Consider the following 17104-nt stretch of genomic DNA (forward strand, 5'->3'; position numbering starts at 1 on the left):
TAGTGTAGATAATATTTATAAAAAAAAGTGAATAAAATAACTTCAATCTTATAGTATGGAGGAAATTGATAAAGTTTAAAGAAGTCAAGGACTTGTTTTATTCTGGAAAAAATATTTTAACAGTTTTAAGTGCTAACAAAACCAAACCTAGTGACCAAATTGACAAAACTATAACGACCAAAACTGAAATCGAGGTAAAACCTAGTGACCAAACACGCATTTGACCCTCTAAACCAAACTAGCGGACACGCATTCTAAACGTTTTCCTGCAAATTTTCCCATGACATAAAAAACACAACATTTCTTCTTCCACATCAAGCGCTGCACATTACGAAAGCTTAATGCATACAAAGTGACTAGTAGATAGCATCACATTAGTTTAGCAAATAGTTTCAATTATCTGCAAGAAGATAACATCTATTAACTATATAATTAATCCTACTTTTCATTAGAGGCTAAATAATACATTAGGACACGCTAACGTCTCTAAGCTCTACTTGGGCAGCCGCTGCATTAACGGCATCCAGAACATCCATCTTTCCCCTGCTCACTGCTTCATCAACTGGAGTCCTTTCGTAGCTGACGATAACAAATGCCACAACCATTGTCATGAAAACAAGGTGTATAATTTTTTTTTTGTCAAATAAAGTCAGGGTTTAGTTAACATGCTACAATGCGTACCTGTTCAATACACCAAGATTAGATCCTGCTAAGATCAATTTCTTAACCACCTGCAAAGGCATGAATGTTAAACGAAGAAGTAGCATGAGTGGATATCAATGTGCCTAGCAACCAAATTAATCACCTCGACATGTCCATTCAGGCAAGCCCAATGTAGCGGTGTATTCATCTCCTCATTTGTAGCATTCAAATCCTTACACGAACAACACAAACTTATTAAGTTTACCATATTGACATATCATCACAAGTGGAGATTGGATAACATGCAATCAATCTATTCCAAGAAATCACAATGGAAATAATAAATAGGCTTTTTAGCCAAAATGGTCCCTGAAATTGACATAACTCCTAACTTTGGTCCCTAACAATGAAATCGATAGAAGTGGTCCCTGAGTATGTCCATCATAAATCAACCTTGTGTGAAAAAATCAGTCAATATCCTTGTTAAGTGGAGGGGTTTGTTTGACAAAAATACTCTTAAAAAGGTGGTCACGTGGTCGCACACGTGAGTATTTAACGAGGATATTGACAGATTTTGTACAGAAGGACGAAAATGATTTACAATGCACAAACTGAGGGACCACTTCTATCAATTGTCATTGTCAGGGACCAAAGTGAGGAGTTGTGCCAATTTCAGACCATTATGGCCAAAGCCTAATAAATAAACTAAAAACTTCAAGATGAAAACGAAAATAACAATCAAAACTTTAAATAACTAGACTTTTTTATGAGTGGCAAACACTAACGTAAATGCTTTAGTAACAAGATGAAAGCTTATATGTGGAAGAAAACTTCTTGATGTTTCACTGTATTACTCCTATAATCGATTAATGAGTCATCCACCTAAAAACGTAACTATAGTAAAACCAACTGAATGCGACATAGAGATTAAAGTCCACAACATAATGAAAACATTAAACCGAACTGCCATGATAAAAAGATTTGTACCCACAAGGAGTTGGATTGAGTATATAACGATTCAATACTTTGAGTCCTTCATTCACGTTCTTAATCAACATTAGACATTATTCTATATTATTATATATAAGTATGACCTTGGGGAGTTCAGTTTGGACGATTATGCATCAAACAGATTAAACAAATTGAATTAGCTTGACTAACTTTCTGCATTAAGAAGCCAATTAATAATATAAACTTACATATCCGAAAATGTATTCTTATGATGGATGCTCATGTAACAAATGGTCAACTTTTATAATGAAATTTGATCTTTTCTTCGTTTCGGAGCTAGCTAGTGATGATACTCATAGAATAAAGTGATCAGCCAACATCCTAAAATATGGCAGCCTAAGATCAGATTTATGATATCATCTCTGAATCAATTACATGTCATCCATGTTAAACACTAAGTCAATAGTGTAAACCATTATCCCCACTTCAAAGAAATCAAAAGAGTATCAACTTAGAAGACCTCACCACTCCTCTACTGATCAGATACTCCACAATCTGAAGATGTCCATTAGCAGAAGCCATGTGTAGTGCTGCAGTTAAACCGTAACTAGTTCAAACACAGTTTCGCATAAGCTTGTAAAGATATTCACGATAACCAATAGTTTAATTATCACTAACTATAACAATTAAAAATGGAAAAAAAAAAAAAATTCAACATTCACATCAAGGTCTAGAAATTCAACTTAGAAGTTGGAAGAGACTGATTTCTAGAGGTATTTGTTTTTGTGTGCATAAAATAATTATACAAATCCTTGACCACGAACCAAGAGAAGATCACGGCAGAAGATTAAGCTTAACAAATAACAATTTCTCACTTAAGGCATAAAAGTAGCAACATGACATTAAACACCATCAATCTCTGAAGACTCTGTTACGCTTTATTAATTCTTATCATGTGAAATTTCATTTTGGTCAGCTCTTTGAACTAGTTTAGAAATCATAAACACCTCAGAAACAAGGAAGTAACAGAATTTGGAAATTTGGTGAAAGGAAAGCAAAGGGATATCCGTTGCACACTGCATAAACACAAAACCTAGCTCAGTTTATGATATATTTCAAAATAACTAATACGCCTCATTTATTGGGAGGCCATACATCAACCCAATTATAAATATCTCAGCTGAAGCCAAAAGTAAAGCCACTTAATCAAGAAAAAGGGATATGCAATGCCACATGTCAAATGTCAGTTGAAGTCCTGATAGGGAAGAAACGAAGAGGAACCGATGGGGATGGAATCTGCAAAGAAGAATAAAGAAGAGGGAAGGATGCATCCCATAACTAACGCAACGTTGCACCAGCAAGTTGCCTTAACATGCCACTCCTAGTGTTAGCGGCAATTTAGATTTCACATAGTATTTTAACCCAACACACATTATGCAGAGGAGCATCATTTTAAAACACCTAAGGAAGCTTGATATTTTAGGAGCATTTTAGTAAAATCATGCAAAGCAGCATCACTTCATTAGAAACTCGAAGTTCAACATTCTAGGTGCATCCATGCCAAGCTTGTGTAAAATCCAAAGCTATTCCCCATATGGGCATCTGACATATAATTTTGTTCCTTCATCCTAACAATATTGAATAGACCTTCATGGGTAAAAAAATTGAATTTTAATTATATTAATTAGTAAATTTTAAAATGGATTAACTCTACACAAGGAAGCATTTCGATGAGGAGGTTTGAAATTAACAAGGAATTTTAAAATGACCAGATTGAAAAATAGGAAGGGATATGGTATTTTGACTAAGACACTCTTCTAACTTCCAACTAATTATCATTAAATAAAATAATAAATTTAAATTAATCATATTCATTCATGTTTTCTTTTATTATTAGTGTATGTTTTTATTATCGTACTGACTATGCTTAACCCCTTCGGGCCCTGTACCATGGAAACTAGCGTACCGCAAACCTGTTCTCATTCACATACCCTCTCAATCCAGATACCAGTTAACATGACCCTATATTAACCCAGATCCCAATCAAGCTTCATACAAACACACCTGTGAGTGAAAAATTCCGCCTTTTTGAGTTGTCCATAGACTTTGGAATCCACTGTTCAGGAGGTGTTACTGATGCACCCAGAGTTATGAAAGAATTGAGGGATCACCACTTTTTTTTGGAAACAAGACATTATCAATAAAAACAAGATGTCCTCTAAAGGAAGAAAATAGAAACCCAAAACCAATATCTACCTACACCAAAGCAACTACAAATTATACTCAATATGCCAAGAAGAGACACTAAGAACAACAGCATTCCCAACCGAAAAACTAAGAGAAAATGAGCTCTCCCTAAATGTTTATCACACTGATGTCCTAAAGAGATTCCAGAAACAACCTTCACCCACAAATAATCTGCCTCATCACCCTCTCAAATATGCTAACACCAAACTATTTTCTGATGAAATGGAAAACCTAATTCTTTACTTCCAACTTCCAAGATAAATTAGGTTTTGAGATGCCTATTCTTCTAATACCGCTCCTGCATCTCTTCAACTTCTCTACATTTGTCACAAAATTCACAGATTGCTAGCAATGCTATCAGTCTCTGAGAGCAAGTGACCTTACCTACTGAATCCCAAATTTATTAACCACAAAAAGATATTTCAGATTTTGTATACGCTACGCACTTTTGATGGCAGAGCATTGTTCTGTTGTCACAGTATCAACCTTATGGAGACCAACTATACAAGAATTGACAAAGGAAGAAAGAAAGGGTCACTTGTTACTGCAAGTTTTGCGAAAGCAAGGCCTCCGAAGGGGTGATTTGATCCAGTCTAAGTTTCAAACTTGATTACATGGAAGCGATGTTTCTCAGGAAAAAGCAACAAGCAAACCAAAAAAAAGTCCTGACGTTAAAACAACTAGATAATGCAACAAAGTGCCATCTCATGTTGAATCTCTGAATCGAATTACATATAGCACAATCTAATTCTGTAACGAATAATAGAATGATAAATGTGCTACAAAGAAAATATCAATAAGTTACAACTCAGACAGAAAATAATAACCTGTTCGGCCATGGAGATCCTTAGAATCAAGAGAAAGACCGGCAGATTCTAAGCTTTTAATGTCATCGATGTCATCGTACCTAGCAGCCTGCCAAACATTGAAAGGACATCTCAAACTACAAATTTCTATCATGAAACAACGATCTACAACTCTAATAAACATCTTAGTGCACAATCAGACGCTTTGGAAAATGGAATTGGATACCTCCAGCAAGGCCTCTACCCTCTCCAATGACGCCATTTCGACTGTATCTCCAACTGTATTGCCCCCTTCTCCCATTTTGCCACCGCCGCTACAAGAAGAACACAATCGCTTCCATTAGCTTAAACCTAAAACCCTAAATACACAAGCTTAAACCTTAAACCCACAACTCAAACCAGAATTCAATTTGTAGGAGAGATTAAAAAAAAACATTACAGGAATGTAACGCACCATTCACAAAAAATTTACCGGCAAATAAATAGAGAAAAATACCAAAGCTACATGTTCATACTCTAGTTATTGCTGAATTACCGTAAAATATAAAAGAAATGAGCAAACCAAATACGATTTTGCTTACCCAGAAAAAAGATAACTTCTTCACAACAGAAATTTAAGCAACGAAAAAAGATGTCTTCTTCTCTTCGGCTGAACCGAGAGTTCCTCCTCCAACTGGAAATTTCACAATATGGAACAATCTGTTACAACTTTAACTCCTTATTTGCCCCTTACACATTTTTATTCCATGTGGAAGTTCCTACTGTATTAATAATGATAGGCGGACTAAAATTTTAAAATAAATTTGTTGATGATTAGATTATTATTTAAGGATTGATTAATGAATTTATTTTTTATTAGTGACACATAATTTTGTCTGTAAATTTAGGGGGTGTATTCAATTTAGATTTTGAGGGATTTTAATTCTTTTAATAAATCTAGGGGCATTCAATAAGGATTTTAAGTGATTATCTGAAATTCAAGATGTATTCAATTAGATTTTTAAGATAGTTTATTAAAAGGACAAGGGTTGTTTGCCCTCCCACTTCTCGTGCCCTTTTGTGCCCTCCCACTTCTCGTGCCCTTTTGTGCCCTCCTGTTGGTGTGGTCACGGTTAAGCCACGTCAACATTTTATATTACTATTCATTTTTGTCTTATTATCTCTATAAAAAACAATATAAAATGTTGACGTGGGAGTGAGATCAAGGCATGCTGGCCGTCACGTGAGAGTGACATAACCATGTGCACAGTGCTGAAGCAATAAAGATAAGAATTATACGAATAATAAAAAACCGAATTACTAGAGTCTACTACTAAACAGGAAGTGATAAGAGTTAGTTACAACAGTAAACACTCATAAGCAGAGCATAATAAGTCTAGGTGCAGTCCAGTAGGACAAGTACTAATTATACAGTACCAGGAATGTCCTACTATTATTTAGATAGGTTAGAACCGCCGACGTCCTCAAGCCTCAAACAACAAGCTTACTTAAAACCTGGAGGGCGCAAAACAAAAAACGTGAGTGAGCAAAAACAAATGTTTTACAAAATCATTTTCTTTATCAACATATCTAACCCCTCGCTGTAAAACATGTATAATTTTCCCAGAATCAAGATATAAGCACATATATATATATATATATATATCTGAAATCATAACAATTCAATTCATGCTTCATATAATCATATTCAAATATATGCCATGCCAATATATAACAGAGTAAGCAATTCAAGTAAGAATAAATTCATAGAAATATGATATGTTAGCCGAAATCCCTGTGGTAGTCTGTACGGTTGAATTCATAGCTCAAAAGTCAATCTAGCCGGAGTCACTACAATGACCTATACGGCAATATACTGCATATAAGTCGGAACCACTAAAAAGGTCTGTAAGACAAGATTGGGTGTAATATAGTTATGTTCAATTTTACTCTCTCATAATAGCCGGGCGATAAATCGCTAGTTACCTATGAGTCGGAACCATAAATAAGGTCTGTAGGACAAGACTGTGCACTTAAGTTGGATCTAATATGAGCATATAGTGCGGGAGGTGACGTAAATAAACAGACCTATACTTCATATCTCTGGCTAAATCACAATTACCCTATGTGCATTTTTATGAGCTTAACATTATTCAATCACATATCACATCATCGATGATTCACATAACCAAACATAACATACCTGAAGTTACCTATGCCTCCACAACACCACATTTATATATATATGCAACCATGAAATGCATATTCAGAATATAAAAGCATTTGTCATATTATTTCAAAGCATACTTTCCTTAAAAAGGCATTTCTGGGAAATATATCAAGTATATAAATATATACTGAAAACAAAAGCCCACTCACTGGTATGTTGATGGGTCGTAACCCCCGAGTCGCCCGTGGATACGCTTGTCCTGGGGATAAGTCTTACCTATATGCGAATTAACTATAAAAATGTTATTTTAAAGCACATAGACAAAACTAGCTAATAACTTCTCATACATTGCTTAAAATGGGTATATGAATATACCATAGTGACCTACACAACCTCAGGATCATCCCCAATTTTTTAGAATATTTTTCCGAGCTCCCACGCGCCGCCACGCACTGGTAAGGGCACTGCAAAACGCGCCGGCCATGTGCGGCTACATGCCTGGCACGCGTAACGGAACAGAAACAGCGTTAGGAATATTCCCAGAAATATTCCGTTAAAACCCAACGGTAACCGTCCAAACTAATTGACGGCGTCAGCATATTTCGTCCAAATTGACGGAATATTCCGTCTTCGTCCCAGGCTAGTCGCCGATCGTCGGAAAACTGGGTAAAACTTTAAACTCACTAATCTCACTCGTTTTTCAACCATTTTTCATGAAATTTAAACAATATGAAAGCTTACAGTGAGAAGAATGGCGTTATACCTATTTGAAGCTTCTAATCTCACGAAATCACGTCAGGGAAGCTTTGAAATTCCGACAAAAACTGCAACTCGACGTTTCTCGTGATCCCGAAGCCCAAATTCCTCGAACGAACTACCCCGAGACTCGTGATGACCTCATTAAGCTTCCTATGAGCTTAGATTTCACTAAAATACAAGGTTTTACGTGAGTATGAACAGTGCATGAAGATTGGGTTACGAGTTCACGAGTTTTCGAAGGATTCCTTACCTGAAATTGGTGTCAAACGATTTGTAGCATCACAAGGAACACAATGGTGAAAATTACACCCTTGATTTGCAAGGTTTGGGGTGAGTTGAAGCTTGTCTGTACGAAAGAGGGAAGAGAGAGAGTGAAAACCGAGAGAGAGAGAGAGGGTACAGGAGTGAGAGAGAGAAGGAATGAGTAATGTGTGTGGTCCAAAACTAGCCAACAACCCAATCACAACCAAAGCTTCTTAGTTCCTAAGTGGTTCCAAAAACTTAGGAGAAGCTTAATTAATCCATCTCAAAACAAATCACGCACCACACATTTATATATCCAAGGGTAAACTAGTATTTTCACATTAACGATAATTATTTCTCGGGATGAGCTTTGACAATCTCCCCACCTTATAAAATTTCGTCCTCGAAATTACATACAACCAATACATCCATTAATAATCGTAAAACAAGCGTGGGTACATCTCTCTCATCCGATCCTCTGTCTTCCAAGTAGCTTCTTCCACTGAATGATTTCTCCATAAAACTTTCACCAAGCGCACGGTCTTATTCCTTAGTTCCTTATCCTTCCAATCCAACAGAGTCACTGGCTCATCATCATAAGTCAAATCCGAATTGATTTCCAAGGGTTGAGGAGGAATCACATGTGAAGGATCCGAAACATAATGTCGAAGAATCGAAACATGAAATACATCGTGCACCTTGGACAACTCTGGAGGCAACTCAAGCCTGTAAGCAACTTTACCGACTCGCTCGGTGATCATATATGGTCCAATGTACCTAGGACACAACTTTCCTTTCTTTCCAAATCGTACAACACCTTTCCAAGGTGATATCTTCAGCAATACCCAATCGCCTACATCATACTTTCGATCAGTGGCATGTTTGTCTGCTACGCTCTTTTCTCGATCTTGGGCCCCTTTCAGGTTAGACTTAATTACCTGAACATTTTAAGTAGTCATATCCACAATCTCAGGGCCCATTAAAACTCTTTCGCCAACCTCTGACCAACATAGAGGCGTACGACAAGATTTCCCATAAAGTGCTTCAAATGGTGCCATACCAATACTCGAATGATAACTGTTGTTGTAGGCGAACTCCATCAAATCCAAACAATCATGTCAACTATCTCCAAACTGCAGCATTGAAGATCTCAACATATCCTCTAATGTCTGAATGGTCCTATCAGATTGTCTATCTGTCTGAGGATGATATGCCGTACTATAAAGCAATCTCGTACCAAGAGCTTCCTGGAATGCTATCCAGAACTTGGAAGTAAATCTAAGATCCCGATCCAAGATAATATTAACTGGCACACCATGATACTTCACAATCTGCGATATAAATAACTTAGCTAATCGGCTTAACGAATACTTCTCCCTCACTGGAATAAAATGCGCTGACTTCGTAAGCCGATCAACTACCACCCAAATGCCGTCATAACCATCTTAGTGCACAATCAGACGCTTTGGAAAATGGAATTGGATACCTCCAGCAAGGCCTCTACCCTCTCCAATGATGCCATTTTGACTGTATCTCCAACTGTATTTCCCCCTTCTCCCATTTTGCCACCGCTGCTACAAGAAGAACACAATGACTTCCATTAGCTTAAACCTAAAACCCTAAAGACACAAGCTTAAACCTTAAACCCACAACTCAAACCAAAATTCAATTTGTAGGAGAGATTAAAAAAAACATTACAGGAATGTAACGCACCATTCACAAAAAATTTACCGGCAAATAAATAGAGAAAAATACCAAAGCTACATGTTCGTACTCTAGTTATTGCTGAATTATCGTAAAATATAAAAGAAATGAGCAAACCAAATACGATCCAAAATCTGGAAATGCTAACCACAGTTTGCTTACCCAGAAAAAAGATAACTTCTTTGCAACAGAAATTTAAGCAACGAAAAAAGATGTCTTCTTCTCTTCGGCTGAACCGAGAGTTCCTCCTCCAACTGGAAATTTCACAATATGGAACAATCTGTTACAACTTTAACTCCTCCCTTACACATTTTTATTCCATGTGGAAGTTCCTACTGTATTAATAATGATAGACAGACTAAAATTTTAAATCAAATTTCGTAAAAGTTGTTGATGATTAGATTATTATTTAAGTATTGATTAATGAATTTATTTTTTATTAGTGACACATAATTTGGTCTGTGAATTTAGGGGGTGTATTCAATTTAGATTTTGAGAGATTTTAATTCTTTTAATGAATTTAGGGGCATTCAATCAGGATTTTAAGTGATTATATGAAATTCAAGGTGTATTCAATTAGAATTTTAAGATAGTTTATTAAAAGGACAAGGATTGTCTACCCTCCCACTTCTCGTGCCCTTCCGTGCCCTCCTGTTTGTGTGGTCACGGTTAAGCCACGACAACATTTTATATTACTATTCATTTTTGTCTTATTATCTCTATAAAAAAAATAATATAAAATGTTGACGTGGCTTAAACGTGACCACACAAAACAGGAAGGCACGAGAGGGCACTGGAAGTGGGAGGGCAGACAATCCTTGTCCTTATTAAAATTCTTAGAAATCCAGGTATATTCAATTAGGATTTTAAAGAAGTTTATAACATTCTAGGTATATTCAATTAAAAATTAATTTTAAAGAATTTGAGAAAGTTGAGGAATTAGAGGGAATTGGAGAGATTTCGTAGTGTATTTAAGCATCCACAAATCTCACCTCTCCTCATGAGATTTCGAGGGAATTGAATCAAAATTTTATATGAAATCTCTACAAATAAATTAAACTCCATAAAAATTCATGGATTTATAAATCCATTAAAGTCTCTCAAATTCTCAATTAAATACACCCCCTTAGTTTGAAAATTTAATTTCCCTGACATTATCTTTACTCAAAAGGCCTACATGTCAAAATGACCCTTCTGTTTTAATTTTTCGACCATTTTAATTCCTCTGTTTTCAATTTAGCCAATTCATCTTTGTATTTTACTCATTTAGCCAATATTGTGACAACCCGTCCCTAGTTATACGATTTTATAAATTTTAAAAGTGTGAATTTACGAAAATGCCCTAGAGGTGAAGGTTTTGACTTTCATTGACCAACATGTAGTGAGATGTACGGAATATTCTTTTAGTGTATTCCTAAAGTACTTGACGATACAGATGCGTAGGCGCAAGCAGAAGCGAATTTGGAGTTACGGTTAAAGTTTCACAGAGCTATGAACCCGAAAGTATTTTGAAGAAATCACTATTTTAATTATATTATATCATTTTATACTACTAAATTATTATGCCACATGTGTGTGGCTGAGAGGGGAATAGAATGGAATCGGGGATGAGGAGAAATAGAGGAGAAGGATTGGGCAAAACTGCCCAATCAGAGGAAGAGAGAAGAGTTCCGGGAGAGAAATGAGGGAGTGGGCCGAATCGGGAGAGGAGAGAGTGAAGGCTGACCAATCAGAAGAAGAAGAAAGGAAAGGAAATGAGAGATAAGTGGGTCGGCCAGATTCCTTAGTCTCGCGACCCGACCCGCACCCTTACTCAAATTCCGACGGGCTTTTCGTCCAAATTACGGCTTTCTTCAACCTCCCATTATCACCAAACCTCATCATAACCTCCCCAGCACCTAATTCTAGCTAAACCCGACAAGTTTTAGCCCAATGTTGCTAGAAATTCACCCACGGGTCTGAGCACCCTTCGTCGGGAATCCACCCATTTCTGAAACACTTACCCTTGATCACCACTACCAAAACACCTCCCTTGGACCCAGGAACAAGACCCAAGCATTGGTAGTGGCGGCGGAGCACTGTGCACCCATTTCTAGGGTTCCAGTGGGTTCGAAGTGATTTGAGGCTTTTCTCGATCAAATTGGACTTAGCCACATGTATAAAACTTGCTCTACTCATTAAGATCTTCATTTATGTGAAGTTTGAATTTTTTTTAGAAATAGTTGGATTTTTTGGCGAGTCGGGGTGGCTGACTGCTGTGTACAGTGGTGGGTGGGCCGAAGCATCCCCTAACCTTCCTAGGCTAAAGTTGATTCTCCAATTTTGTATGTGAAGTTCGATTGACGAATTTCCGTTGTTTGAACCTAGTTTTATTAAGGTTCGTCACTTGACCATTTTATGAATCGATGATCCAACCGTTGGATCGTCACCAAACTTTAATAAATTATAGTATGTAATGTTTGAGAACATTGGAACTTACGGATCGGGAATCCAAATTATGGATCTTCTCGAATTGGATTTGTAAGTTCATAAAATAAAACGTTGACGGATTGGTAATTGGTAGAGATCTAACCGTTGGATCGTAATGAAACTTTAGTATGATATTTTAGAAGCATAATACGGATCTCACAGATCAGAAATCTGAGATGCGGATCTTTTGGATCTAGTTACGTAGGGTTGTGGACCCTACCTTCAATCTTTGACCGACGGTTGATTTTGGTCAATGGGTCTCAAATCATTCTAGAACGTCCTTGAGATGTGTTTTATGCAAGTTACATGTTCTATCAATAAGAGTTATGAGATGTGACTGAATATTTGTTCTAGGTGACGATCGTTCGTGATGTCTCGATATTCCTGCTAGGGAGTCGTAGTGCGGCCCTCAGGTGAGTGGGTCTTTTCCTTTTTATTGTATATATATGATTGATAGTTCCACAAATGCTTTTAAATTGATTTATGTATTTTACGCCATGTCATATATATTTATATATTCTAAAATACTATGATACGGTTGAGTTTTAGATTGCATCATGACATATCCATATGCATATTACCTACATATAATTGTTGTGAATGCTTTGAAGTGCTAAGGTGAACGCGGGACGCGTAGGTAAGTTCAGGTGAGTTTATGGTGTTATTTGAAATGGTTGAGTTATGGCATAACTATATTTGTGTGTTTATGCAACTCTGACACTGTCGTACAAGTTGCAATAATAGGTAACTCCGACACTGTCGTACAGGTTGCCTGAGTCGTACATGTTGCATTAGGCAACTTCGACTCATGTTTTATTATGCTGCTGCCGATATATAGTGATTTGGAATATTTCTGGATTTACTGTTGATTTGCATTTGATTTCATACTTATATGTAGTATGATTTTCTGAAAACTATACAGGTTTTACAGCTAGGGGTTATAACGTTTTAGAAGGTCTTTATTAAAACTTTATTTTCAGGCCCACTCACCCTTGTTTTTTTTTTACCCCTTTAGGTTTTAATAGCTGAGCTTTCTTATCGACGAGGATTCGTGGAAAATCTTGGTATTGGAGATTACCTTCGATGGTATGATTCTCAATCTACACTTTACTTATGCTCTGACGTTATGTGTGAAATGGGTTCATTCCTGCTCACGGCCCACTCTTGTATTTAGGCACTTTTAGGTTTAAATTTATTCACATATTACACATCACTACACTTTATGGCTTCGTCAACACAACTTGATTCGGAGTCCTAGTGGACAATCCTGGTCTGGATGTGTCAAATATGATCAATTTCGCTAATTTAAACCAACTCCTTGGGGGAATTATAATCAGCACCTCTTCAAATGAAATGGGCCAACTATTGGACTGACATGTATGGGCCCAACAAAGCTTATGTTGTCCAATTCGACAATACTTCAGCTTTCCTCACATTTTCACCGTAAAGTCAATGTTTTGATCTCAAACTATAACTCAACCAAACTCGCACAAAACATATTAAACCCAACAATCTAACCCTCGTCTTCATATGATGGATTTAGGCATCAAGAGTAATTTGCACCCGTAGATATTGATGGTCAAATATAAATGCACCTAGCTGTTTCACATTGTCTTTAAGAGAGTAATATTGGAGAGATTAATTTTTCATTGAAGTTGTTTAAGTTTTTTCCTTTTTCTTTGCTCTTCCTTAGACAGTAGATAGTGGCCTCACAAAATCGTGGATCTTCACTCATGCTCATCCACAGTATTTGAATTTTCCCCTAATGATAAAACTCTCACATCCACACGATTTTTCTCCTCACAATGACTATTTTATTCATAGTTATCCTCAAGGACTTTGGGCTCCTATTGTAGAACTCATGTGAATGGTAAGTTATGGTCCGAATGGGGGGAACTTATTTAATAGGTTGGGTGTTGAATAGGTTGTGCATGATTTGTATTGACGTATCTTTAGGAGTGGTTTGGTATAGGATCCCAAACCGAAAATAGGATTCTGAATCTCAAACCAAAAATTTTCGAGAACGCAATTTGAAGACCAATCCCGAATTAGAATTTCGGTATTCCCAATTTTCGGTATTTCAAGATGGATCGGGACTGCATTTTGGGCATATATTTGAGATTTTTGGGTTGTGGGCTAAAATTTGGGTCTTCGGCTTAAAATTTGTTACCCAATTTCATATCAATTGAAATTTAGGTTTTTTTTACCTACTACTAATTTGAAATTTCTTAACAATTGAAATACCAAATCATTCTTACCAAGTCAAATTGACGTTTCAAAGTTCCAAACCACTTAATTTCACACTTCTATTTCTAATATAGTATACTCTCAAATTACTTAAATTCAATATTCAACATGCATGCATTCAAAATAAATATACATATATATATTTTCGGTTTGGTTCGGGATTCCCGAACCATTGAATATGTAATCCCGATTACCGTACCAAAAGGTTTGGGATCGGTTTAGTATGGGTCCCAAAAATTTCGATATTATCGGTTTGGGAATTTATCAGTATGGAGTTGAAATTTTTTTGGTTTGGTTTGGGATTTTCGGGAAAATTTTCCGTCTTATGTGTCTCTACCATATTAACAATATAATGACAGGGTAATAAAGATACATTATTTACATACTATCAATTGGGGTTATGCTCAACCCATGCGCACATTTGGCATGAGCATGAGAGAATTTATGGTCAATAAAGATACCCATTTGTATTTAGGCCATGTGTGTTGTGACACACCCCGACCCGGAATGCCCACTTGAACTCCGAATCGAGCTGTGTTGGCCGACATCTGGAAGGTGACGAAGCCATAAAGTGTAGTGATGTGAAAAAATGTGAATAAATTTAAACCTAAAAGTGTTTAAATACAAGAGTGGACGGTGAGCGGGAATGAGCCCATTTCACACATGATGGCAGAGCATAAGTAAAGTATAGTAAGATAGAATAAGGATTATACCCTCAAAGGTAGCCACTTATACTGAGATTTACCAAGAATCCTGATGTATACATTTTGTGTACATTTATATCATCCTTATTTGGTAGTTTTGTGATGTTTTGGATCAAGCTAGTTGTGTTTTTACATTATTTGGTGCTAGTGTGCAGCCAAGTGTGTATTTGGATCAATGGGAAGACAAATGAAGTAAAAACAACCCTTTTGGTAGCTGAACATTATTCCAAACGTGGAGAGGATTCTAGGGAGTTAATTTGAAGTCCAAATGAAGAATTTAGGAGCTACTTTGGCTGCATGGAATTTCAGGAACACATGTGGAAGTGTAAGGTGGTGCATTCGGCCATATTGGGTGATTCTAGGCAAGGCAAAATCATTGAATTCAGATTATGTGGTTCTAACACCAAAACATGCAATCACATGCATGTTCACAACCTGGCCGTGGCTTCCATTCACTTTAAACACCAAAGCATGCATTCACATGCATGTATCAATCTTGCCGTGCATTCCATTCCCTTTTGCACCAAGAACATGCACTTCCATTACTTAATTCATTCCATTTACATTTCCAGCTCCCTTTTGCAGCAGCACATGTGTCTTCATTAAACTAAACCATCCAACCACATGTTCATCTCAAAGCAAAGCCATGCCGTGCCTTTCATACCCCCCCCATTTCCAGCATGTGGGAACAATTCCAGCTTGTCCACTGCACCCTTGCAGCCATGCCACATGCATCTTCAATTAAATAAGCACAAGCATGCTTGTGTTCCCTTGTGCCGTGCCTTGCTAGTCCAGAAATCACCTCATTCCATCATCATTTTCAGATTGGCAGCTCCATTATTCTACTACCAGCCGCGTGTTCTCCTTAGAAGTTCCAATTTAAAATCCATGCAAGACTCACTTCTGGTGGGGGCTCTCGACCATACCATTACTCACACACCTAGCTTCCATTTTCTGTCCATCCTCTCTCCCATTTTTGCAGAAACCATTCATCCACAAGCTGCTCAACCTTTATTCATCTACATCACATTTGGAGAACCAAGACCGAAGGTCACTCTTAAAGGATTTCAACATCAGTTTTGCTTCAAGGGTTTCTTCTTCTCAATTCTATGTTCACTCATGTTATATATTTTTATGTTAAATCATTTGTAAACATGAAGTGTAACTAATCTCATTCTAGGGATTCGATGTAGCCTAGCAAGATTGCCATGTAGTTAATTCGGAATGCTCAGTTTATCCTTCTATTTCTTGTTTCATTTTCTGATTTAATTGTGACTTTGTGTGTTGGTTTTAATGCTTGATCACCATTTGAATTAACCATAAGTTGTCTAGCCAATCTTAAAGCACACATCATGCATAACTTTGGCAGATATGGGAATGATTGAAGGAAACGTTTTGCAAACATCCTGCCAAGTGTTTCTTTGGTTTTATGAAAGTTTCTTATGCATAACACATTCTTGATTAGGAGCCGAAGTTGAACATCACAATTAGGTTCATGACTAGAAATATTTGATCAAATCCACATATCATATGGTTGATCATATCTAAGTGAAACAAACTCAAGAAATAGATAGATGGCTGAGCATAAACTGACTTAACAAACATGGAATCAATTTAGCAATGGTGAAACCGAATCCCTAGCCTCATCTCCATTGATACTATCTCATTTCATTATTTATAGATTCATTTACTTGTGTTCATTTCATTTCCGTGTGTTTCAAGTGATAACATCAAATCTGTCTAAAGTGATTAGTTTTATTTTCTAATAGGGTTCTTGCAAAACAAGTGGTTATATAGGTCTAATTAGTCCCTGTGGATTCGACACCCTTACTTGTGCTATTATACTCAACATGTTTTAGCATTAGGAAGGAAATACATCAACAAAAAATGGCGCCGTTGCCGGGGACTGATTTCAGTCCCTTGTAATTGCTTGTTTAGTTATGAACCCTTGTTATTTTCATTTTAAGTAGAGTACTAATTTATATTCAAACTTGTTTTATTTTGTTTTCAGGTAGTTTATGTCAAATAGACTTGTTGAGTTAGGCCAAAGAATTGAACGGTTAAAGAGCAACACTTTTGACAACTTTGTGCCAACAAGTTCATCCAATTTCCGTGAAGAAGAGGAAGGGAACTCATCTAGTTCAACAAGTTTAGGATCTGAGCACATTAATTGGGAAAGAGAA

The 17104-nt window shown here is 36.7% G+C and overlaps 1 protein-coding gene across 4 annotated transcripts; it reads right to left on the reverse strand.

Moving 5' to 3' along the window:
- Positions 1-300: 300 nt before the first annotated feature.
- On the reverse strand, positions 301-9789 carry LOC103436233 (ankyrin repeat-containing protein P16F5.05c-like). 4 transcript variants are annotated; one of them, XM_070808100.1, is made up of 7 exons: positions 9664-9789; positions 9284-9371; positions 4668-4755; positions 2119-2183; positions 806-874; positions 682-731; positions 301-579 (listed from the first exon to the last, which is right to left on the reverse strand). In XM_070808100.1, exons 2-7 carry the CDS (start codon positions 9356-9358, stop codon positions 468-470), a joined length of 459 nt encoding a protein of 152 aa, XP_070664201.1. In that variant the 5' UTR covers positions 9359-9371; positions 9664-9789; the 3' UTR covers positions 301-467. The 4 variants fall into 4 exon arrangements, with proteins under 4 accessions (XP_070664201.1, XP_008372878.2, XP_017187587.2 ...); XM_008374656.4 differs by lacking the exons at positions 9284-9371; positions 9664-9789 and adding exons at positions 4873-4960; positions 5228-5427; XM_017332098.3 differs by lacking the exons at positions 9284-9371; positions 9664-9789 and adding exons at positions 4873-5005; positions 5228-5366.
- Positions 9790-17104: the final 7315 nt, after the last annotated feature.

This window comes from Malus domestica, chromosome 11 (genome assembly GCF_042453785.1).
Source record: "Malus domestica chromosome 11, GDT2T_hap1".
NCBI classification, from domain to species: domain Eukaryota; kingdom Viridiplantae; phylum Streptophyta; class Magnoliopsida; order Rosales; family Rosaceae; genus Malus; species Malus domestica.